Raw genomic sequence first — 26,528 nt, forward strand, 5'->3', positions numbered from 1 at the left:
TCTGCTTTCTGACCGTGCACACTGCTTAAATCATTAATGATGTGAAGAAGGATATGACAGTCCCCTGAAACTGTATCTGACACCCTCTTGGTGTCAGGCTCTCTTGTATAATCTACCAATGCTAAAAACATTGTTCGGAAGTGGCAGAAAAGACTAGACCTGTTTCTCTATGTTCCTAGCTTAAGTTTTCAAATTCAAGGTCTGTTTTAATATTCTCATTAAAGCTAACCCACTATGAGTCAGTAGATGCATGGGATACTTAAATGCGCACCAGCTCTTCTTCAAGTGACCTGCTAAAAATTTCAAGCTAACAGCACTTCAAAATAAGCCCTTTCTCAGAAAATGAGGAGCAGCTCCCAGTACAAAGCCAGTTTTCCTTCTCTGTGGCAGTACTGGGAGGGTGCAGATCAGTACCATTCACCACAGCAGCTATGATACACACTTCTTGCAAGGATTTCTTTGACAGTAAGTTCTTCCTGACTTTGGGAAATGCCCATTTGTTTCAAGTAATTGATAACAGAAGTTCTCAAGTGGTTGACTATTTGACTACTCCTGGTCAAGTGAATGGAAAACCTCTTACTGATTTGAATGACAGAGTCAGTCCCTTAACTTCCACTGTTTTATTTTGAGATTTTGTATTTTCATCAGCAATTTAGAAGTAGGAAGCGCTTTTGACTTTTGGCTAGTGAAATTCTACTTCTAGTCATGGCTGTTACTTAAAAACAGCAAAAATAGCCCCTTCTTGTTTAAGCTTTTTAAAATCTTTTCAAAGTTTTGCACTTTTGTAATACATTTTTTTTTAATAATGCCACATACAATAGATTTATAAAAGTTACTCTTCTAGACATACAGTGACATGTAGTACCCTCTTTCCCTGTGTACAACTAAGACAGAAATAATAAGTGTTCTGCAATATTTGTGTTTTTTTGCATGAGTGCACGTACTCTTTATTGCTGCAGACAGGATTTTTATGCGATACTGTATCATATAGGATGTGGAAATGAGTCCTGGATCTGTGGGAATTTACATATAACTACTTCTTCATAAATGTGATTTGAAAATACAAAGGAGGATTGATTGGGCTGGAGGTACCCCAAATCCAAGATCTCTCACTGTGTTTGTAAATAAGAAGAAGAGACACTACTTAGGAGCAGTGTTTATCCCTGGCTGCCTCCTGCAGTTCATTCTCCTTTTAGCCTCCCAGAAAACACAATTATTTTTTGTACTAGAGAGTCTCCTCCTAGGCCTTCTGTTTGTAGGGTACCCATCCACTAATATGTCTAATTTCTCATCAAATCTTCCTATACTACCTCTTCTGAAAATAAGATTCTGACCATCTCTGAGAAGTGCTAAAGATGTTAAACAAGACTGGACCCAGTACCAACTCCTGGAGAACAGAAACAGACACCCGCCTCCTGCTACACTCTCCATCATTTCCTTAAGCCTCCTCCAGCTTCAGTAGTATTTGTGCTGCAAGCAGTGCACAATGTGTGTATCATCCTTCTGTGTCCCTACCTATGTCATCTGAAGGACCCACTGACTCTCTTGCTGGCTTCCTGCTTTTGATGTATTCCTAGTCTTCTTTATTATAAATTTGAGCATCTTGCCTTTAGTGTTTATGTTGGTTTCCTCATGCATGCACCTATTCTAATATATTTTTAGAATTGAACAAATTATTGGCTGTTTGTCACCCATATATTAATAAAAACAAAATAAAAAGCAGGATGAAAACTCCCCAACAGCCAAAACTCCAGAAATTAAACCAAGTAAACAAAAACACATCCTGCAGAACCAAACAGCATATGCCTTCCAGAATAACCAATAATATAATTAAAACTCTGGTATTCTTTTCATTTAGGGAAGGTGTAAGAAGTGGTAACTACCGTACCATGGCAAACGAGCATCCCCATTGTGTATCAGTCCCGTGTACCACTTAACCCAACCAGTGGGGAGTAGGTGGGATTTCACTAGTCCCTGGCAAACAGGGTACATTTTCAGCTCTACTTGCCAGATAACCATGACTGATTGAAATTCACTCATCGGGCCAGAAGAAAAACATATGAGTGGAGAAGGATTGTTGCTGGGTGGAAAAAAAAAAAGCTCCAAAAAGTAATGGGCCTTCCCCTAGTGCAGCACGCTGTTGCTGCCTGAATTCCACTGGGAGGACCAGAGAAGGCTGCCCAGTGAAGCTGTGGATGCCCCATCACTGGAGGTGTTTAAGTCTGGGTTGGATGGGGTTCTGGGCAGCCTGATCTGGTGGCAGCCTTGCCCATGGCATGGGATTTGAATTGGGTGGGCTTTACACACCTCTCCAACCTAAGCCATTCAGTGATTCTATGACTTTATGATAAGGATAGCTGCTCTCATCTGGTCTTGTGGCATCACCTGGGCTGTGGCAAGGCTCTGCCACGCAGGCAAGCACACTGAGCCTACACAGCATGAACATGTGAATCTATGCTGCTTCTCAGAGTGATAACTGCGTGTATGAAAGGAGCAAAAAGAAAAGTAACCTGTTTTCAAATTCCAAGAGAGTAGGAAGCAACAAATATTTTTTGCTATGTAAACACATAATTTCTTTGACATGATTCACACACATCTAATTAATAGTCCTGTATTAGAAATGCTGAAGAAGAGCCAGAACCATCAGGATTGTAACACTGAATTCACTCGTTACATTTAAAAGGAATGTCATTCAGCTGAGCAATTTTCTATCCCTGGTTCCAATCTAGAGGTCTTTTATGGTGCTGTGAAAGAGCGACAGGAGGATGATTTAAGCATCATTCAGTTGTCCCTTTTTGACAGACATAGGCAGAGTACTTCCGTATTTTGAGATAGGTTGTCATTTTTGTTAGTGAAATACTCAAAAAAAGCAGAGTGTAAACATGTGGGATTGTGTGGATAATACAATTGGCTGAAAAAAGAAAGCCCTCTGGCCTCTAGTCTGGAGGTTTGGTTTCTCTTTGGATTTTAGTTGTGATTGCAGTCCAAGCTTGTAACCCAGGACAGGGTATTCAGTACGCTGGAAGAAAACAATGTTTGGAGTTTTTTTTGCCTACAAATTTCAACAATTCTGTTAATTGAATTTTAAATTTGTATCAGTAGTTAACATCCAACAGCAACTGAATTGTCTGTACATTATAACACAATGCATCTATTTAATTACACAACACATAATTTCACATTCCATGACATCAAGTAATTTTTCACTGCTTTTTTTCACTTCTCAAAAATCAAAAATTCAGAAGTTAAACAATTATTTTAATATAACACACACTAGTTTCCAAAGAGAGGTCCAATGCTCAGTGAAGCCTACTGCAAAGCTACAGTTAAATTCAGTGCAGGGCCATAGTTGCCCTTCCTGAAGTCTCTAGGGAGACTTAAATTGTTATGGGAATTACTAACTACGTCTTGTTACTCCTTTCAGACTCATTTCTCCAGCTGTCTTGCCTTCAGAGTTTGCTCTCCTGGGTGTTTTCCTAGCAGGGCTAATGGTATGCACTGCAAAACAGAGGCAGAGAACCTACCCTACAGTGGTTACAGAACTCACCTAAGATACTTAAATTCTTCACTGAATATCTCTCTGCTAGATTCAGCTCTTCATGCATCAGGATCATGGAGCAGTACATCTGCCTGTAGCCTTAGAACAGAGCCTAAATCATGAGGATGGAGGCATGTGCTGCAGAGATTACTGCAGCTGTATCTGCTGCGATGCAGGGCTCAACGGATTCTGCAACCAGACACAGATGCCAAAACCCACAAAAATGCAAATAACAAAAGAAGCTTCACTTTTTATTGAAAATGTAAAAGTCATGTGAATCATGTACAATATTTTCTCATAAGGAAAATTTTAGCTGTTTCATAACGTTTCACAAAACTGTAAAACATTTTATTTTTATAAAGACTTTTTCATAAAACAAAGATAAGCTAAAGTAAAATTACAAAGCTATTTCCTAAATTACTGACAAAGAACTGAAAATGTTTAACAGATTAATTCATAAAAATGGCAGGAGGAAGGACTTCCATTTGTAAATCTGCAAGAGGACGCACAAAGGTATAGGGGGGCGTGGGTTTTTTGTTTCTAAACGTTTAAAATCAAGTGACATGCTAAACAGTACAGACGTGGATTCATAGGATGGTACAATTTCTAGGACTGCATTTCTCTACACTACCTCAAACAGTGCAACAGTGATTCAGTGTAAATCTCTACAGTGTTTCATTGATTCAATACTTGTGTTCAAGTACATGTCCATGAGAATGATCAAAATTCCTACTACTTCTCTATTTTAATTTCCTTGTTTACAATAGGTATAAGTTACAGTAGATTATCCCCAACAGCATGATTCTAAATCAAATCAAATGAACTGATTTCACAATACATTCTGTAATAGCCTGCTCAATAATGTTAGCTTACTCACCTCAACATCTGTTGCAAAATACACAAGATCATTCTGCCAAAAATATAATAAAATTAAAAAAGGCTTTAATTCCATATACAACAAAACTATTCAGCTAAATTAAAATAAATTCAAGATAACATGGTGGCTTCTTTTGGCAACAGAGAGATGACCCTACTGAAAATAAACATTTAAAATACTAGTTACTATTCTTTAAAAAATTTCTGATAAATGTACCCCAAATTGTTCATATAAAAATTAATTATGAAAATCTCAGAGGATAAAACAAGTTGGCTGTCTAACCAAAACAATTAAGGATGTCTGGCAGGCAAAAATAAATTAAATTTGATTAAATTATACGCAATCATAGTATTTGGTCTGAAAAAGCGTGCATGTGTGTGTATGTGTACGCGTGTGTGTGTACATCTATGTGTGCTTATAAATAATAAGATTGCAAAGAGCTGAGAGCCAGCCAGCCTGACAGAGGTCAACTCCTTTGTTGCATCTTCTGCGCATAGAAGTCCCTGCATGTCTCACAGCAGCGCTGGTACCACCTCATGTCTTGACACAGGTTCTTCTCTCGTATCACCCTGCAGTACACAGGCCACTGGTCACCCAGGCACTTGAATGTTAAAGCAGCTGTGAAACAACAACAAAAAATACACGTAACTACTACATTTATTGTGAAGAATTGGGTAACAAAGATGACCAGGACAGCAGAGTGTATCCATGGGTGGGAAAGGAGGACAGCTTTAGTTTTTCACAAATCCTCTTGTTTTCAACATTTTCAACAGTAAAATTTTAAGGCCAGTTCAATTTATAAATTGGATTAAGTCAAGTCACACTGAAAGTGACTGGTGTCATGTCATGCAGCTGCCTCCTCACAAGAGAGTTAAGGCACATTTCTGCCCCACACAGAGGCAAGCCCAATTCTATTACAGATGAATCCAAGGGTGTTAGGGGCTGCAGAGCCAGTTCTGGCTGAAGCTGTGCTCAGGTGAATGTTACCATTAGAAACCTCAGCTCTAATAGTAACAGAATGTGGTTCCCAGTGAAATCTAGAAGGGGAAATGCTTTCATCAGAGGCAGAAGGGGAAAAGCAGGAACACTTACACATTATATGCTTCTCTTTAGCTGTCGTTAACTCTCAGATGCAGACACCTGATAATTCTAGTTGTTAAAAATTAGTCATATTTTCACATATATTGTCTTTCTCCTTTTGAAGTCATTTTTTACTTCACGTATTTGTTTCACTTATCAAGGCCTTTTATTATGTCAATCATGTAACAAATTTGGAAACTTATACACTGCGTTAGTCCAACTACAGAGCATCTATTCAATTAGTATGGGAAACCAAGGAAATACAGGGCACAAGAACCACATGTCATACAATAATCAATATAAATACTGAACTGAAAGAAAGTCAGTCATTTTAGTAGAAGTCAAAGTGGGAGTATATTTAAAACTGAATAGAGATAGATGGTATAACCCACATCACCTTCCACCAGCCCTACCCTCAGATCCAGAGGATCCATGCAGCATGGTAGGAAATGAAGTGGATGAGAAAATGATCAATATATTTAAGTGAAGCTTTGGCTTATGAATTTGGAGCTTTTAGCACTTCCAGGGGACTGGATTCTGACTCATGCTGCATGAAGTGGACTTGTAGATTACCACTAATTTCTATAACCCATTCTACAAGAACAACATAGCCCTTTTGTTTTGTGAATTTCACATAAAGTGCAATTCCAATCTAAAGATGCATTTTCTGTGAAACTTTGTGGTTCATTTAATTTTGTGAAACAAAGCCTCTGACATTTTACTGGATTGAGAGTGTCAGCGATGGAGAGCTGCCCTCTTGCTTCTCTGAGATCAGCTGAACAAAGTATGAAGGGCAGCAGTAAAATAGTTGAGGAAAGTTCTGTAAGCAACAGCTGTCATCTCACTAAGCAAACTAAAACAATGACTACTATGCAGAAGTGTTTAAGAGTTAAAATCCTCAGAGATAAATGCTGTTTCCTCACTCAAAGGAAGGATTACATGGCCTGAAACGTTAGACTTGCTTTCCATGCAGGAGTAGTTCTTTTGACAGGAGAATTTATCTTTACAGGGGTTCTGGAAAATAATCTGGAAAAGATATGCTGTCCGACAGAAAACTTTTAATAATGCCCCAGTCATGCCCAAAAAGGAGAAGAACATTGAAGGGAGCTAATGGTAACCTCTATTAACACCCCATCATGAAATGACAATTAGAAGAATCAACAGATCATTTATGCAGTAAAATAATTTCTTTAAGCCAACAGAGTCATCAGTTTCTCCTGGAACAGTAAAACTCTTCCTGTTAGCAATTTTCTTTTTTATGTTTTAGCACATCAGTCATAGATTATAGAAATGTGTACTAAAGAGAAGTAAAAAGAAAAAATTGTATTGAGGAACAATAAACAAAAATTATCTTACAAATATAATGAGAACATGATGTGCAGAGCTTTTAAAGAGAAAATGAAGGATTTGCCTACGTTAGAAATGTTTGACAAAATTTAGTGGATAAAGGAACAAATTCTTAGCTCTAAAATAAACTTGTATTCATGCAGGATATCTTGATTTCATAATATCACACAGTCTCATAACATAATCCTTCTCTGGATAATGAAATCGTTTACCATCCTGAGGTACAGTCTCTCATATACACAGTGGAAAAGTGAGGTAGAGAAAGAAGTCTCTGCAAAGAATTTGCATCTTCTGAATCTCAGTCCTATGTTTTAAATTTATCATTGCTCTATGGAGAAAAAACAACAACAACAAAAACAAAACAAAACAAATTCCAGTAAGAAGGTGTCATTTTGGCTGCTTACCTAACCTGGGTGATGTTATTGTGTTAACATTAATTTTCTCATTGCAGGGGTGGAGATGGCAGGGTCTGTAGGCTGCAGGTTTTTCTGAAGAAAAACATTCATTTCCATGCCTTCCCGTAATCTTGTGCATGCACTGAATGACTCGGGACTGCATTCCTTTGCCACAGGTAACAGAGCACTGGAACACACAGAAGACAGAAATTCATTGGAAAGGTATTTTTGCCTGCAAAACATGAAGTGAAATGCCAGTCCAGTTGAAGCCAATGGCTCTTACTGCAATCTGACATTACTGCCTTCCATTCAATTACCTTAACAAAAATACATTTAAAAACATAAACAAAATGGCAGTATCACTGAAAGATTGATTCTTGTGTGCTGTGTCTGCCAAAATCCATTTTTGCAGTCAGTGATGAAAGTGAAATGTAGCTACATGCACAAAGGAAGAAAGGGTTTTCTCCTCTATTTGTTTTCTACTATACTGTTTGAATGGAGGTGAGAATGATGGAACAGTAGAAAATGCTGACAGAGAGAAGCATTTTGAAATAACCCATTACTCCCTCTGCCCCCTCTGCCAGTGCAAAAGTGTTTGCCTCCTGCTTTTACTTCCCACCTTTTTGTTTTCACATGTCGCACATAAAACACATGCAATCAGTGAGACACTACTTAGCTTTTAATCACCCCTCCCTGCTTGTTTCCAAAGTGAATGAAAAAAGAAAACAGTTAAGTACTATAACAATAATAATGTCCTACTTTTATCACAGTATCTTAGCAAAATAGAATAAGTTGAGTAATACTTTACAAACACATACAAAACCTGTCCCAAACTAGCAAATTAACCTTTTCCCCGACTTCCTAAGAATTAAACTTCACAACACACAAAGTATTGTTTGTCCACTTGTTGCATTCGATTATAAGTACATTGAAAAAAAAGAAAAAGAGCTTTGATTTGCTCCTATGTGCTACTGATTTTGACTCGTATCTATAAATTCCATTCATTTTTGGAGACGTTTGTAATAGAGATCATCTTCAAGTATTAGTTTCTTGCAAAGAATCTTATGAGCACTGGCTAGCAACTTATGCATCGATACCCATATAATCCTGAAAACATTTTTATTCTTTAAAAAATAGTAGTTAAATATTCATAAAATGTTTTCTTTGGAGATGTCATGAAGCAACTGGAAAAGTATTGAAATAAGAGAGAAAGACAAGGAGCATATCCTATAACAACAGCACTTTCTCAACCACCCTCCCTCTCAAGATGGAGATAGAGAAATAGGGTTTACTAAGCCTCTGGTAAAATTATAGATTTTGAGTGTAGGAAACATTACAGGGGTTTTTATCCACCCCTTTTGCCATCTGCGTGCATTTGGGTGACAAGCAGAAGTTGGTAGAAGGAAAGATTTACACATTCCAAATAGGAACTACGTGGCTTAAAAGGAGCTAGACTCATGTTCCACTCCTAAAACAGCAAAAGAGACTAGGATATATATCTAGAGGGCGTTTTCAAAAAGTATCAACAAGATCCAAAGCAACACTTCATCTTGTAAAACACATTAAACACTGACATTCTACAGATGTATTAAGTGGACTTGATTTTGCTTCTCACAGTTGTGCATCAGGAGTAACACCACAAAGTCAATAAAGTTATTACAATTACTTACAAAGTTAATCAGATATTGCCTGCACAGTTCAAAGCTTGCAAAGACATTCAATTAGAAACTCACAGTTGTCTATTCAGTAGCAATCATGACTTAACAAGTGAACTACTGTACTGATTGCAGAAGGAAATCCAGCAGGTACTGAAGTTGTCCCAAAAGAGAAGACTCTCATCAACTTCTAATTTAGTAGGCTGCTTTTTAATTATGTGAGAAGAAGACTCAGGCAAAATTTACTTTCTTGAATTCTCTACCATTTTCCTGTGCAGCTAAAAACACTTTGACTTTCTATACTGGCAAATATTGCATACATGATAAACTGATAGTATTACACATAAAGATATCAAAATTAAATAACCACGGTGGCCAGAACATTTATCTTAACATTAATAAAATTCCAGCCACTGGTTGGATTCCTCTCTCCACAAGTTCAGATAGGTTTCTGGTCAGAGTATTTTAGTGGATTGGCATGAGAGACAACAGAATAGTAAACTTTAAAAAAAAAAAAAAAAAAAAAAAAAGACAAACCTGGGAATGAAGGCAAGGTGAAGGTACTCTTTTAAGGCTATCACAAAATGTAGGGTAATTTTGCACAGAGTATTGTATTTTTTCCCTTCAGTAAAGCATTTTCATGTTTAGTAACCATAGCTAAAGTGTTTGTGAAATCACAGTACGTTTGCATCTTTTATCACCTACAGAGATGGAGGACAGGAGGATGGACCTGGTACATACGATCTCTTAAAAGCAATTTATCTGCCTTTATTCTTGTTTGTCCTAAAATGAGCAAGTGCAACCTCGCCATCTGGAGTCTGACAGGAAGTGAAAAGAGGATTTGAAGATGCCTGGACTTCTGGTGATGAGCCTGCTCTAGTGGTTTATCTGCTAACTGACAGTGCATAACAATGCCCCCCTGTGAAGGTGCCAGTAAAGAGAACACTCTGCCAGCAGCCTCATCTTATCTCTATCGCACAAGCACTGGCCTGAAAGCTTTTACTGCCTCTGAGTCAATCACAACAAGCAGACATCCCTCTCAGGTAATCAGGTAATCCCTCTCAGGCTCTTCGTTTCTATACAGACTGGCAAAATTTGGGTATTAAAATCTTAAGGGACAAATTAACATTTCCTTAATGACTGACCCACTGTAAGATATTTCAAAGAGCTCTGGGAAGCATTACAGCGTAGTTTTCATGCAAAGTGGTATGCAACTTCCAAACAATTCACTTCTGTCTTGCATGACCTAACATACAAATTTTAGAACAGAAAAATGACTTTGAAGTGTAGTAAAAATGACAAGTTTCAATAAAAACAGAAAGTATGTAGCAAAGCAAGAAACATACTATTTTTCTCCCTCTTCTCCCATTTTCCTCTCATCTTACCTAATTTTCATAGAAATGTACTAAATTCTAGCTTAGTATTTATGATTATCTTATAAAACTGAGAAATTTAATTAAGCCTTGAAAGATTATCAGGGAAAACTTTGAACACACACTGATGTGCCATCTAAAATGTTCAAAGCTAACCTGATAAGCTTATGAGAAAGGAGACTATTTCCCAAAACTAGTAATGTTTAAACTCCATTGTACAATCAGGTTGTGCTTTATTGTCTTCACACATCATCATCTGCAATGGTGTCTGACGTTCTGACTTCAGAATTAGAATTCTACTCACTGGATGCCACAACAACAACAACAACAACAAAGGTCAGAAAACAAATCAGTTTACCATTGCTATATTGTTAGGCTCAAAGTAGTATGAAATATAATACCTTCTAGCAAAATTTACAAATAGACTACATGCAAACAGAGGAAATAAACTCTTTTTGTCATTTTAAAAGCACCTGAAAATAAAATGAAAATTTTCAGGTATCCCATGTTATCTGTATAAAATTAGGGAAAACATACTTCAGGTATGGCATTTAGTAGTGGCATTTGCTAGCGACAGGGATAATGAGATTTCTGCTTGTCTGCATGAACTGGTCATACAACTGAGTTTTTGCTACCCCCACAACAGCCAACTGCTTACATAACCAAGAGCAGCCACTTAATTCTGGGGGATAAATCATATCCACAACATCCTTCTTTTTGACTCTGCACATGTACAGACTCATTCCAATTTCTCCAGAAGACATCTCAATTTCTGCAAACCAGCTAGATGCACTGCGGAGCAAGAGCTCTGATCCTCACTGTGAAACTCACTTCATTACATACATATCTTTAGTTTCAAGCTCCATACACAAACGTCTCCTAACCTTGTCTCACTTCTACATTTTACTCACTGAAAATGCTCAGCTTGAGGGAAATACTGCTCACTGAATATGTATCACATTTTATGTAGAACTTATAGTATGTAGTCAAGGCTGCAGAGGTTCTGTGTAGTTTCCAAGTTTAAAACTGTAACAAGATTTTCAATTTACAGCAATGCTTTCATCTTCACATTCTAAGCTGTAAATTAAATTATGATATTGTCCGTCTGTCAAAACTGATTTTTCCATACGTATGTATGTTACATATAAATGAGTACAAAAATATGTAAAGCTTATTTAAATAAAATTTTCAGAAAGTGCCCACTCCAATCTGTATGAACTTTCATATATTCAGTAGATCTCAGGTTTATTTCAACCCACATCTTCTAGTATGAGTGAATAGGGAATGTTTTTCTATAGCTCTTCTCCCACACCTCCCAAGTACAAGCTTACACACGCTATACTTTATTCTGTGGTGGTGAATTACATTTTAATTTTGACTGTTTTGATGACCTACACTTTAAGGCCATGTAGATGATTAGCAAAAATTCCTGCAGGACAACTGTGTTTGTAGGTTTAGACTAAATGTTCTAATACGCAGCCAGAGGGTTTTTTTTTTTTTTTTATGTGGCTGTTAATCTGTGCATTTTGGACATATTCCTAAAAGTACTGTAAAACCGTTCAAGCAGCAAGACATGTAAAACATTCCTGTTAAAGATTACAAAAAAAAAAAATCTTGGATAAATATAGTTAAGAGCCTTTTTCTTTTACTTTTCTTTTTTTTTTTTTTCTTATTTTTTCTTTTTATTTTTTTAAGAAAAGGAAGGGTTTTTTTCTTTCAAATGAGATCCACCCACCCTATTCGAATTTTGTCCTACTTTTGAACTTCTTTTAGACATAATTTCAGGGAAAGAAATCTAGGTGTTAAATATAACAATCCTTACACTTGGCATGCACACCAGTTACCCAAGATTCCTTATTTCTTTTTCCTGCCAAAGATATATATTCTGGAGAGAATGCATATTCCCATGGCCAACAGCTGAGGAAGGTGCTGTAATGCCTTGGCTGCTTCCAGCTGGCCTTTCAAAGAAGTAGGAATTCCTAAATTAAGGAAAAAATTGTCACTGGCAGACTGTAATGGTGAAAATGCATCCTTTTGCCAAGACAATAGGCAATCACTGCAAAGGTTCATACAATCCTCAATGAAAAATCCAATCAATATTAACAGAATTGACTTGGACAATTTATATTCAAGAAAAAGTGGATTGTTCAGTAAAAGATTTTACAAGTCTAAGTATCATTAAAAGAGGAGAAGTGCCCTAAGAAAACTTGATGAGTTCTACTGGAAATTATTAGCTGAGCATTCCTAGTCATATATGTACAGGTTCATCAGTTCCAGCATTCAAGCAGTTTCAACCTTTTAATAAAGTGAGTGTGAAACAAGGATAGCAAGCAATCAGATGCTAGCAACAGGATTTGTACTTTCTATCACACTTGCAACCATTTTGTATATCTGAAATTCACTTTTTAAGGCAGGTAATCAGTAAAAGTTCTGCATTTGTTTGCAATAAACTGAGTTTATATTCTTACTTTTAAAGGTTACTATTCAAAGTAAATAATCTGTAATTTACTTCAACTTTTTTTTTTTTTTTTTCTGAAACTATTTGTGAACAGTGCAACTAACAAAAAAAAAGGGGAACTAATAGTTTCAAATATAAGATGAAGTTTGAGTTCTTCTATTCATCATTTCCAGGAAGGTCTTTCTGCCTCTCATTTCTGACACACCCAATACCTCAGTCTGTGAATGCCAAAAATATTCAGAACTTGTGCTGAAAAGAAGTCTGCAGTTGGTCTCCTAGGTTTAGGAAGTTTTAGTTGACCTTCCTTCTTTTTTTTTTTTTTTTTTTTTTTTTTTTTTTTTTTTTTTTTTTTTTTCTCTTGCTCTCTTTCTCACTTGCTCTGCCTCTCTCTCTCTCTCTCTCTCTTTTTCCTTTCTCTTTCTCCAAGCACTTTCTTTTTCACTAATCAGCATTTGGTAACTGTTCAAAAGACATAAGATTTGAAAGGAAGATAGATGGTCCCAGCCCACCTTTGATAAGCTGCACTAGAAGCAGGCCTCATGAAGAGGAAGTCCTCATCATCTGGTCTCAGGAACCTGGAGTTTTCTCTTCTCTAGTTTTTTAGTCACTGTTAGCTTCACATGGAGATTATCTATGCTGTTCAGTGAAACATGAGAAACTGCTCTTGGTAACAATACAAAAAGCAACTGACAGTTTACAAGTGGAAAATCACATGGAATTTAGCTTAACACGATTACTACAGAAATGACAAAAAAAAAAAAAAAAAATCATTTTGAATAGGATGGCATACAGGAGTTTCTCCATCAACAATCTATGCTGTAGACCAACAGTGATCATTTACTCTGAATCAACAGTGGGACTTCACAGGTGTTGATCTTAACAGCCATGCTGGACTTAACTCAGAAATAATATATTCTTTGTCCATGTGTGAGACCCTGCTTCAGTTCCTGTTTTATCTATTTATTTAATTTATTATTTTGGATAAACCAGTTACAGTCCATCACTACTTGGTTGAGTAAGTGTGAGTGCTCCATTGAGAGTAGCATTTTGTTGAGACACGGAGCCTGTTGACTTTCCTCCACACTGTTGGCAGTGTTGGGTTAACTCACAAAATCCTACACAGTGTTTTTGAGTGGTGAATTTAGAGGCTGGATAGTAGTAGAGCATACCACCTCCTGTGAGAGGAAGAGTAGTGGTGAGACATATGATCTCATGCTCCGGGCAAGATTTATGCTGCAATGTTCTTACTGATTATACAAGGATAGGTAGAAGACCCTTGGATGTGGAAGGAGAAATCCCTTGCAAGACTGAAAAGTTTTTAATATGGTGTATAAGATAATTGTGGATCTCTTTGAAACCAGGAAAAGAGCAAAAGGAAAAGGCATTTTTTTTATGATGGATTCTTCACTGAATTAAAACTCTTTATTATGTAGACTTTCCTTTTCTGCACTAACAGAATTCTGATGACTAATTTATTATTCTTCTAAAAATATTAACTTAAAAGTTCCTGAAATCTTCATAGAGAACACTAACCTTCTGCAGAAGTTCTACGTGTGGTAACCTGAAATCCTGATTCACAAAAACAACAGACTGCTTTTTTTTCATTTGTTTGTTTGTAATTTCAGGTAAAGTTGCCCACCTTAAATGTATATCTCTCGTTAGTCATGACATATACTTTCAAAATCAACAGAAGACCATCACAACTTATACACTTGTAGATTCAGCAGAAAACTATTTACATGCTTCTGAGTTATATGAAGACTCAATTTTTATTTTCCCAGTTTTGCAGACTATATTTCTTCTTCATGCTTTTTTTAAAGGCAATATACATGCAAAGCTGAAACTAAATATTCAACTAATTTTTTTGGCAGTAAAATAGATCTGTGATGTTTGTGATATTCAGAGATGAGGGAAGTGAAAGATAACCATTATTAGAATCTTTATTATCCAGTCAACAGAGCAAATAACTTTAGTCAACTGCACTTCTACAATGCTTGTATACTAATATGTTGTGGATATTTTCACAATTTAGAGATACCGTATACTTGCCTAAAGCCTTACATTATTTCTAAAGTGTCAGAAAAGAAATTGGAAGGAGGCAGTTATTTGTTAGAGCCATGTGATAAAACTGCAATTCATAACTGCTTACGAGGGCTGATACTTAGATTTGATATTATAGTACCCACACTCTTAAAAATTCCTTCGTGTGGTATTCTGTATAGCCACAGAACGTAGCACTGCCATTAGTGCTTTGTGGTAAGCAAGACATAATCATATCTAGCATTTTCACTTGTGAGAATTCACTAAATTGTATTTTGACAGAAGACGACTTTCTATTGATTATAACTATCAAATAACAAAACAAGAGTAGAATAAACTGGAAGCAGTTAGTTTTAAAGACATCATAATTACCTTTTCTTTTCTATGAAATCAATAGGTCTCTATTGTTCTGGATTAGTGAAAATAAATTCTTGAAAATATTTTGAGAAATTAGTCTTTGAATATATAATTTGATGTTAGCATATATCACAAAACTACTGTGTAAAAATCCTTCCAGGGAAAACCATAGCTCATCAAGATAGATATTTATTGAAGTGATTATGGCATTTCTAATGAAATGACAATTCAAAGAACCCACTAAGAACATACATAAAATGCCATAGGAGAAGAAAAAATTCCCCTCATATTTCCGGAATTTTCCATGATTTAATATACTTACTTTCAGAAATTAAAGAAATATAAGTCGCCTACAATTAAGTATTTGACTGTAAATGGAATTATGACAGGTAGCAATCTCATTTTTATTCCAGCAATACTAAAAGTAAATAAAAGAGCTCTTCCCTAACAATTACTTTATTTTCATTCAGTAAATTTACCAAATTTCACATCATTAAGACCTTAAGTGTTAGCAAGTAATTATGTCAAATGGATATGAAAGATATTCAAAGTAAAACAAAGAAACAAATCCTGTCTGTTTAAGAAGGAATTGAACCTTAAGGTTATTTTGGCTAAAATACTATGATCTCACATATAGGCCATTACTTCTGAAAAAAATGACAAAAATACCACAATCCTAAAAAAAAAAAAAAAAAAAAAAAAAAAAAAAAAAAAAAAAAAAAAAAAGAACAAATAATAATAATAAAAAGCACAATTTAAAAAGACAAACAAGGAAAATGAATTAGAATATTACTTAAAATTATGAGCAAAACCTCACCTATTTTCTCTTCATAGTATCTAGATACAGTCAAAGCAAGAAAACGGATCTCCAGAAAATTCCATATTAATTGGATAATTGTATTAAAATGAAACGTAAATTTTATTACATATGATGAAGTCATCCAAAGGTAAGAATGTCATTAGAGAACAACCAAAAGGCCAATAAATAGACAATGTTAACCAATCTGAGCTGTTGTGATCCTGTGATAAATTCACCTAAGAACAATCACTGCTTTTGTTTGAAGGCTGTTCTACATCAATTTCAGTGGAGATACTTGTAGCAAGATTATATGAGGGAATTTTGGAGATTAAATGTAGTTCTGTGAATAACACTCTGAAAGATAATGCAGAAAAGTAAATCTTTCTTCCAGTATTTAAAAACTACAAACAGTAAAAATAATTTCAAATTGAAATCTAACTGGAAGTTATTACAAAACAGTAAATATTAAGAATCATGTAGACAAAGTAACAAACAAGAAAAAACAATAAATACTTGTGCGGTAAAACAAGAACTGCATAATGGCTCAAGTTTATCTCAAGCATGAACACCTGATAGTATTATCTGCATTAGCTTATAAAAGATAGGAAGAAAAAGGCATGAAATGTAAGTTTTCCAACACACAGAAATCATCTAGATCCCAAAAGAGCAGAAGGATTACATAAATGCTAGCAGAATCCAAGTCAAAAAGCTAAATGAGTTACACTTTGGCAGAAGATAGAGTCAGAGATGCTGATGAAAACATTTGGAAGGACAGAGAGATTATCTTAGAGATTGAGATACACAAGGCAAAAGAATGCCTACTGGGCTGTCTCAGTACTGGACTAAGTAACTGAATTTTCCTGCACACATTGACAGTCTTGGAATGATTTGTCAGCTATCAGAAAAAAAAAATATCTAGACACCATCACAAACAGACCAATGATATGATCTGTCCAACATGTATCACCAAGCAAAAGCAAGAGAGAAGACTACGACAGAAAATAAGGTAATGAACTTGCAGCAAAAGCTTATACTGAAAACATGTAGTTGAAAATGCCAGGGAGTGTCGTTCCCCATAGCAGGGATAAGCCATGAAACGCTAGATAAACTGCAGCATTTTCCAGTTGTATACTGAGATAATATCTACTTCTTTCCACCATAACCTCAGGTATATCATCAGTTACTGTAAAAACATTGGAGATTCTTAAGTGGAATAGTGTGTACATACACAATACATTTGTTTCAGTTAAATGAAAGTCTAAGAGAAAGATACAGAAGCTGGCCTTTTTGTTTTTCCCATACCCATTTGTGACCCTCAAGGCCCACATTACTTTTGATTCCTTAGTTCCTTTCCTCATAATGTACTTGCACATAAATTCATCATATTTCCTGGGGTAGTTGTGAAATTCTCGTGGACTCTGTAGTTCTTATCTACTTAAATTTTGTAGAGAATAGTCTTCTCAGACCAGGCATGACTGAAGGAAAATTAGTGTCAGCACAAGGACACAAGAAAGATGCTTGCTGTTAACTTTTGTCGTTCAGTAGAGATCTCTGGAATATACAATCTGCTAGTGTGAGAACTATTCTTTATTTTCTGGCGCAGAGCTTGCTTCCTGAGTTATTTCTTGTGATCAGACTCTAACTGATTTATCGAGGAGGCGAGTGATGGGTGCTACTATGTGACGATCAATGTGTGACAATCAACATCACTCTGTGGACCTTTGAAAGCACCTTCCTTCATAGCTGTTTGCCTTCAAAAGAGTTTGCTCAGGACTGTTTACTGATAGAAGATGTGGACTATGACCAAATAACTCCAGGTTTCTATGGGAGACTGGGGGATAATACCACTGTATTCTGTGAAGGCAAGATACAAGTTGGTGCTTCCATGCTCCCTCTCATCTGCTGGCAAAGCTCAGCAGATGGGAACAAAAGGAGTTCCCGCTGAGATCCAAAAGCCAAAAAGATGCCACTGCAAAAGGAGCTGACTCAACCCCTTTCATAGAATCACAGAATCACAAGGTTGGAAATGACCTATAAGATCATCTAGTCCAACTGTCTCCTCATCACCATTGCTACCACAAGCACTAAAACATCTCGCAGCTCCTCATCCAGACGCCTCTTGAACTCTGCAGGGATGGCAACTCCACCACCTCCCTGGGCAGCCATTCCAGTGCCTGACCACTCTCTGAGAGAAATAGTTCTTCCTTATGTCCAATCTAAACCCCCTCTGATACAACTTGCGGCCATTACCCCGTGTCCTGCTCATTGCTTGGGAAAAGAGGCCAAATCCCTCTTCACCACAACCTCCCTTCAGGAGGTTGTAGAGTGCAATGAGGTCTCCCCTGACTTTGGACTTTATGATATGTATATACAGACATTGGAAAGTATTACCATAATCACCATTACCAACCAAACAGTCCTGGACAACCCATCACTACTAAAAAACCTCACTGGACCCATGGTGGTGACTATCTCCCTCTTGTTCTTTACAAAAACTCCTTGCTTTTATTTCTTATCTTTTCTATCGCCCGTCTCCCCTTCCCTATCTCCCTGATTGATTAAGATTTGTAGTAAATTAGTCGAACCAACATTTGAACCATTGTTTCTTAATCTCACATTGGGTATACATCTATCAAAGTACCTCCTCTCCCTCCTATAAACTGGAACGAGAAAGCTGTGATGAAATGCATTGTAACAGGTGTGTAGCAAAGAGTTAGAGTAAAAATTTCCCTGGTCAAGTATAATTTTTGAATTCTGGATCAGCCTTCCAGACGACTCATTGTGTAAAGATCCCAGGAGCTCTTAGCAAAACTCAGCTGACATTTCTGGGAGACCTGTCCTGGATAGAGGATATTGCTTCTGTTCAACAATTCCCAGGTACATTATTCTTTATCTAAATATATGCATATATATATGTAAATCTCTTGCAGCAATAACACTTAAGTCTCACAACCAAAAAAGTTTGAGAACTGATAGTTAGCCTGATCTAGTCTGCAGTAGAATGGCTTGGAAGACTGCCAGTGGTAAGTGATGATGGAAAGCTGTGCTCTTTGATTTCTATTTTGTAGATGCATGATACATCTCTTGTCAGCTATAAACATGTTTATTTTCCCTGGTCTTCTTTCCTCTGAGAGATCCAAATTTTGAGAGAGGTCACTGAGCTAGCTTCAGCACAAGAAAGAGGGTTCCCGTTATCCTCACTGTAGTAGAAACAACCATTTATCAAAGGCATCCTATTTGCACTTCTAATCCTTATAATTATAGCCAATGTATTTTTTAAAAACAGACTTCACTTTGATTCTATATATCCCTTGAGGATAATCCTCAATTCCAGTATCAAAGTTTAATCATGCAGTGTAAATGTGCATGTATCATTTTATCTGGTTGAAGATCTTAGGTGAATGTCATGGTTTTTAATGGTTCAACCAAGCTTTCTTCTTCAAGTTACACCTTTGTATCACCCTGTACAATTCCAAGGAGCCCTTTTTTTAGCCAAAAAAAGACATTCCAAGAACCTACCCAGTGGACAGTATCTCATACAATTTCTTCTCATGCAAACATTTCAGCTAAATTTCTGGGATCTGAAGCATTTTTTTATTATTTATTTTGAAAACTATTTGAAAAATATTATTAACATTTTAGATGTTTACATTTTTATCTTACTGTGCACAGTTAAAGAACTTTTAAGAAACGTGACTAATATTCTTATAAATAAAAAACATCTTGAAAATCTGCAATTTATCCCATTTCTGGACTCTGGACTTCTGACTTTCTGTTCACCACAGGGAAAAAGAGGAATTAATGCCAGCATGCGACAGCAGCCATTTTCAGAAAGCCAGACACCCACATTAGCACTGTCCACTGAAGCTGTGGGAAAAATTATTTCTTCAAAAAGCCATTTATATTTAAAGAAATGAGTCAAATCACAAAGACTGGTGGATACTCTGAGTCTAGTACGTCACTAAAATACCACATCAATCATTCATATTTGGCATGGTCAGATTGCCAAATCTACTAATTCAATGAATGGCTGCCATCAATATAGAAGGTAATTACAGAATGCAAATGAACAATTATTTGTCAACAGTAGAAAACAGCAAAGTGGAGATGATCTGTTTGAGTACAGCACGGATATCTACAGTCTATTAAACTTAAGACAAACTGGATTACACAGTATTAAGTTTCATAAAATTCATGCCAGCTGACAGAAAAAAAAAAATTTTAGTTTCAATAGAAATAAGAGTTTGCTTTGATGATATCAAATACGTCTTTCCCCAATAAACTAGAGTCTAGTAATCATTTCTGTCTTTTTTTTGGAAGTCACAAACACTCAGTAAGGCATATGGTAGCTTAAAGCCATGATTCCAAGCTGTTGATAGAACCATAGAATTTGTGTCTGGAAGGACAGCCCCAAAAATTTGTTAAGCTGCCCAAAGATTGGAAGTTTATTACTGCATACTAACAACGTTTAGTTTTAAAATATTGATGGATATAAAAGGAAGAAAACAGAATTTATAAGTTCTCAGTTTTCTCTTTTCATCACTTCTGCTTAGCAGTGTTACCATTTTCTTTCTCTGAAATCTAACAGGTAATAATAGTATCCTCCTTCCCTTTCATATGGCACCTGTAGCATGCTGTACATTATGCAGTCAGACTATGACTGCACTAAACCCTTGAACATGGGGCTCCATTTGCATCTACTGCTAGCTACTAGGTGGGCTTTTTTTCCTCCATCTGTTCCCCTTAGTTTTACTTTATACCATCTCCTATAGTCCCAGGAGGGTCACTATGGGCACTCACTTGTTAATTGTTCAAGAAAGGTAATGTCTACTTTTAAAATGTTTTCCAGTTTTATCTGGTTTTTGGCTATTGCAAAGGGTGGTCTTAATTTGTTTTTCTAGAAACTAACATGACAGCTCATTTATTCTAGGCAAAATACAGTTTGCTTGACTGATCTACAAAATCCTATCTATCTAAAACAAGCTAATCACAGAAGTGGTTGGAAAAGAACAAAAATCTCCCCACTCTGATTTTATTATATTGACAACTTCTGTAAGATTTGCTCATACTTCATTTCTGAAACAAAGACATACGTCACCTGCTGGAAACTTACTGTATAATTAGATCAATATGAACATTATTAACATGATGCTAAAATTATTTTGACTTCAATTGTTTCACATATTCTCTTTGTACATAAATCTATTAATAGAGTCATATTTGACTTGCAGCCAATACTGTTCCCTAGATTGAGAAAAAGCTAATAATTTCAGATTGGGATCTAAAGAATAAAACCAAGGTTAACAACCTTGTCAGTGAAACTACAGCATTAATAATATTCAAATTCTGTATTTTTAATTGAAGGAGAGCAAATCAGCTATTTGCTATGGAAATTTAGGGATTGTTTAAATGTTTCAGCACACAGTTTAAAGGTTGAACATCTCACTTGGTTTAATAATTGGCAAAAAGTGAATTTGTTTTTTTCCTTTTTCACATTATTACGTGTTATTTGATCAGGACAAAAGAAAAGCAATGATCGTCAGTAACAACTGCTTTTTGTACCAAGAGATCTTTCAGTCAACTGTTGGTTTTATTCTGTCTCCCCTCAACAGCTGGAGACATTATCTTCCTTTCACCCACTACCTGGAGGGCATTGTATAGACTAACTTAAATAAACAATTTGAAACAGGACATGAGTTCTGAGATTTACTGATGTAAAAACCGAGCAGTGGCTTCAGATGTCCTTTAGTTTTATAAGAAAAAATTATCAGATCCAACTTTGATCCCCCTTCTAACTTCTTCAGCCAACAGACAAAGCAAAATACACCCCAACCATGTGAATCATTATGACAGAATCTGTATATGATGACTGTTTCTCTTCAGCCTAATACACAGGCACTGTTTAGAAATCCAGCTGTCACTTCCTCTTTAGCCCCTACTGAGTGCATCTTTTCTTTCCAGATTCCTCTACAAAATCTTATCTTAGCACTTACGTTATATTATATGCGTTGACTCCTATACACATACGCTTATATTCCTTCACTTTCTACAAGTGGCTCTAAATTGGTTCTAAATTCTATTCTCTTGCCCATTGTTTCAATCCTATTATCACTTGCTGAATGCCTCCAGAAGTTTCTGGCCTAATATCATATCAAACTTAAGATTTTTCTTATTAATTTCAAAACATACTCCCAAATTGTCCTCCATTCTAAAATTCATCTGCCTCTTATGCTTCATTTATTCTACCAGTGTTCTGAAGATTCCAGATAATAGCAAAATATATGCGTGTATATATAGCTTCCAACATAAAATTCCCTCAACACAACCTTTGAGTATTCTGTACTGTCATCATTTAACTACTCATACAATGATGTGAATTTCTCTAGTAAGTCATCTAGACGTGTTAACAAACACTGCACGTGCATTTCATTTGTCTACCCTCCTGCTTATTTCTTTATCCTTAGATGACAAATTATTAGCAAAAGTTACTGCTCATAATACAGGCAAGCTACACTGTGCTCTGTTTAAGTCTATAATAAATGTGATAAGCTTTCTTCATCTGGAGAAAACGTTTGTTTTGCTCAGCATTGTATCCAATGGACAGCATTCACAGAGAAAAGAATGAAATTGATAATGTTTCAAGACAGTGGCTCCAGCACTTCAATTTGAGCCTTTAGTTTCACAGCACACTCATGAGGGCAGGCACAGAGTACAAGTGATGTTGAGAACAGAAATTTTTAGCACACTGAGCCACCTTGCTGACTAATAAGAGCTATTAAGGAGTTTAATGCTGCATACATACATTTCAGGTTATACAGCATATTTATAAGTTAAATTAGAATTTTAGAAGGATTTATGTGTTTTTTGACTTATCAGAGCCTGTAGTCAAGTTTTCTTTGATCTTGCTATTATTGTTAAAATGTTGAGCAAAAGAATTACTTGATCTCAATGTGACTGTACCTCTAAAACAATATTAATTCCATTACAACACAACCATGGTTATTAATAATGTTATCTTTCCAGTAATAGTACAGTTTAAGCTTCATTTAAAATTATGCCTTAGGAGTTCAAAAGAAGCAGCAAAGCCAATAAGGATCACATTAAGCCTCTTGTTTCAATGTGTGAGAAGCGTCATTTAAATTTTTCAAGCCAAGTCTTGGCATTAGCTAGGGGGAACTTGGCTTTGCTCAAAGAAACAGCCTTCTGTCAATGTCAAGAATGATCCTGAAGAGTAAAAACAGTGAACACAGAGGGCTACACTGAACTTCTAAGTTAGAAACAAACAGTGAGCAAAGATTAACATTTATTTGAGCTTTCCATTTGTTTCCCCTATTGCAGACATATTAATATGTATGACATGACTTCATGTTGCTATGTACTCTAGCAATGGAACAAAATAGTAACGGGGGAAAAAAAAAAAAAAAAAAAAAAGGAAATCCAAGTATATTTTAAATTGAACGCATGTCTCCGCAGAGAAATTAAAGTATCTATTCTTTTTGTATAAATCCTAGAAAATCTCAGCTGCATAAGTCACACTGAGGCTCTATTATTAACCATTCAAAAGATTTTGACCATTCCATACAAAATATTCCCTCACATTCTGTTTCTGAAGTTTAAAGCACAATTTAGGTAACACTGTTAAAATCTTGACAGGAGGAAGGCAGAACATTTGAAATGCCAGTAAATTTTAAACAGGAAGAAATACATTCTTGTACATGAATCCATGACATGGGCTTTTGTGAAAAGTACTGAATCGGAGAATAAAGCCCTTCTTTTTCTTCAGAGGGCACTGGGAATACAGCATAACTTGTCTGAGCATCCTCACATAGCCTCAGCAATGCTGATTTGAATGACTGCTTCAGCTAAGAAAGCAAATGGTCATTTGTACATGGTCTACTTCTTGTTCATGCTAGTGCTATATGATGCAAGTTTTTTCTCTAATTCTGTGGTATGGAAAAGCAACTACTAGGCTTATTTCCAAACATATCTTCTTATAAAAGTAACCCTGCTTCTGAAGATAAGTTGCTTTTGGCTGTTGCTTAAAAATTAATGGCTATAGTGACTTGTACTTCTGAAGTAGCTAAGGTAGGGGGTTATATCCTAGTTTCTATGACGGTATTCCAAAAAATCAAGTATTTGAAAATAACTCATAAAGAAGACCAGAAAATTGAGTAAGCAGTAATATGATAGTGACAATTTGTACCCCACAGTCACTATAGTCATAAAATGGGAGCTCACAAGTAGAATTCTGTGAAACACTCATTACCCATACAGTTCTTGAAGCTAATTCTTGGAAGGCTGGCCAGTCATACATTACTGGCTTTAGTCCTTGTTTCCAGCTATTACATCATATTAAAAACAACCAAAAATACATTAAATACTTCTCCATGCAAGCAAGTTTAAAAGCTTTTGCAGTAATGTTGTGTTGAAAGCAGAAGAGATGTTTGCAAGGTTATGAACAGAAGCAAAATAAATAAATAAATAAATTAGAATATCTCTGCTAAAGCACGGTCCGTGATAGGGCAGCAACCAACCTTATCAACTATTTTTTTATTTTTTTTTTTCAGAATTTCATTGTGTTTTGAATATTTTAAACCGTACCAGATGTTCAGGTTCCCAGTCCAATAACACATTCATTCAATCACAGATCTAACCAGTGTCTTCTGATACTGTTTGGCCTGTGTGTATGTATTTCATTGAAATCAAAATTCCTATACCAAGGAAATAACTGGTAGTTACATCAGGTGTTCAGAAAAATCCAGTAATACATGCTTTCTAGTTATTAAATGTTGTACTTGGAAATTGACTATGCTAAACATGCTTCCTTATGAGGCTGAAAGGTACATCTTGCAATTGTGGACAAATAAAATTCTGCAAACATGATAAAATGTCTTTGAAATGATCCTAATTGGAGTATAATTATTATAATTATTTACAGTTGGGTTACATCTAAATGGCAAACAATACCTTGCCCTGGTTAGGAAAAAAAGACTGTGAGGTAGTTTTGAGACGGGACTCAGTAGGATGACCTAAGCAAATTACTCTAAATGTTTAGTAATGGAAATTCAATTATTTTCCCAGAACCATTTTGTTAAGCAACCCTTGAAACAAATTCCACATTACAATGAGAAATGCATGACAGAATTAGGACATGCAACAACAAACATTAGGCCTCTGCCTGCCTATGATGGAAGTGGAAAAGAAACACAAGAGTACCTCACCAAACCATGCAGTGCACACTGCCAATTGATAGCCTGTATGCTGCTATCCAGACATTCAGGAACTTCTTGCTGGGAGCCAAACTCAGTATTCAATGTGTTTGATACATTGTCTCAGTAAGACATCAAGTGAGATGCAAGCAAGAAAATAAGTCTGAAGAAAATAAAGGACGCAGGCAAAAGAACTGCTACTTTGCTTAATCAAGTGTTACCAGAATTTTCAAACAGTTCTGGAAAAGAAATAATAGCATATTTGCAAATATGAACGCTTGATATATTCCATACTCTTCATGTTTCTGACAGTTTGGCCTGCCTACTGGAAACAGTAAATATATATATCACATTTGCACAATATTGAACATCCAACTAATTCACATTTCTGACTTTGTCACTTTTACACTTTGTCACACTGTGACTTCATGTTTTGAATATTTTTTTTTTAATTTACTATTTTTTAATTACTATTTTTTTACAACTGGGAGGGTTCTAGATCTCTAATAAAAGCCATACAGAGAATTCAGCTTTGAATGTATTACGCTATGGGACAGCAGAATCAAGGATGTCTCACCTTAGACCAGTCTCCCATTCTCCAGACATAGCACTTGGAATAGTCCTCACAGTCCTCTGCTTCTTTAGGTCTTGTGGACAAAACGCATTTCTTGCGGGGATTGGTGCACCTCACAGTCCGATGCCGTACTCCCTTACCACACTTTACAGAGCACTGTTGGAAAAAGATGTTTTTCAGGTTTCTACAAAAGGCCTCTGCCAACGACTTCTGCCAAGCTATTATAAATACTTCAGGACTTCAATGATTTCCTGACTTTCAATCTTTGCACAGATACTTGATTTGCTAAAAACTAACACATGAACAAAAATTCTGTATGAGGCACAATGATCATTTTTAGATTTATATGTGAAAATATGTAATTTGATAAAAAAAAATTTGCTTACTAAAAAACTAAGCTTTAAAAGCTGTGTTGGGATAAGGAAACATTTAGAAAAGATTTGATGAAACGAAAGTTGCAGTAAAAATATAATGCAATCTTTGAATAATTAAAAGAAATATTATGAAAAACACTAAATGAAGACTGTAAGTACAAGACTTTATCAATTTCAAATAAACTCCACCTTTATAAGAAGAAAAAAGTTAAAATGTAAAAGCAAGTACTCTAAACCAATGTAAGAATCCAGACTGAATTTGAAAATTCAAATTCACAGCATATACAGCATGTGAAAACTCTCCTTGAGTTCCCTAGGTCTTAATCTATGCTTTTTTCAGCTATTACCACTCTGCCAAAAATTATGCCATTTCCTTCTTAAAACATTATCACTGCTTTTGATCATCCCACTGCTTGTAGATCAAAACTCTCCTTTGCCAAGCCAATTGCAAC

At 35.9% G+C, this 26,528-nt stretch overlaps 1 protein-coding gene across 1 annotated transcript in view; it reads right to left on the minus strand.

Moving 5' to 3' along the window:
- Positions 1–3,856: 3,856 nt before the first annotated feature.
- The window catches only part of ADAMTS19 (ADAM metallopeptidase with thrombospondin type 1 motif 19), a 158,687-nt gene continuing 136,015 nt past the window's right edge, over positions 3,857–26,528 (minus strand). Inside the window, exons 21-23 of the mRNA XM_042866331.1 lie at positions 25,706–25,858; positions 7,247–7,424; positions 3,857–5,033 (exon numbers count right to left, since the gene is read on the minus strand). Coding sequence (XP_042722265.1) covers positions 4,882–5,033; positions 7,247–7,424; positions 25,706–25,858 — 483 coding nt within the window. The 3' untranslated portion in view covers positions 3,857–4,881. The remainder of the gene's footprint in view (positions 5,034–7,246; positions 7,425–25,705; positions 25,859–26,528) is intronic.

This window comes from Lagopus leucura, unplaced genomic scaffold, assembly GCF_019238085.1.
Source record: "Lagopus leucura isolate 7727_CA_CO unplaced genomic scaffold, USGS_WTPT01 Super-Scaffold_810, whole genome shotgun sequence".
In the NCBI taxonomy this organism is placed as follows: domain Eukaryota; kingdom Metazoa; phylum Chordata; class Aves; order Galliformes; family Phasianidae; genus Lagopus; species Lagopus leucura.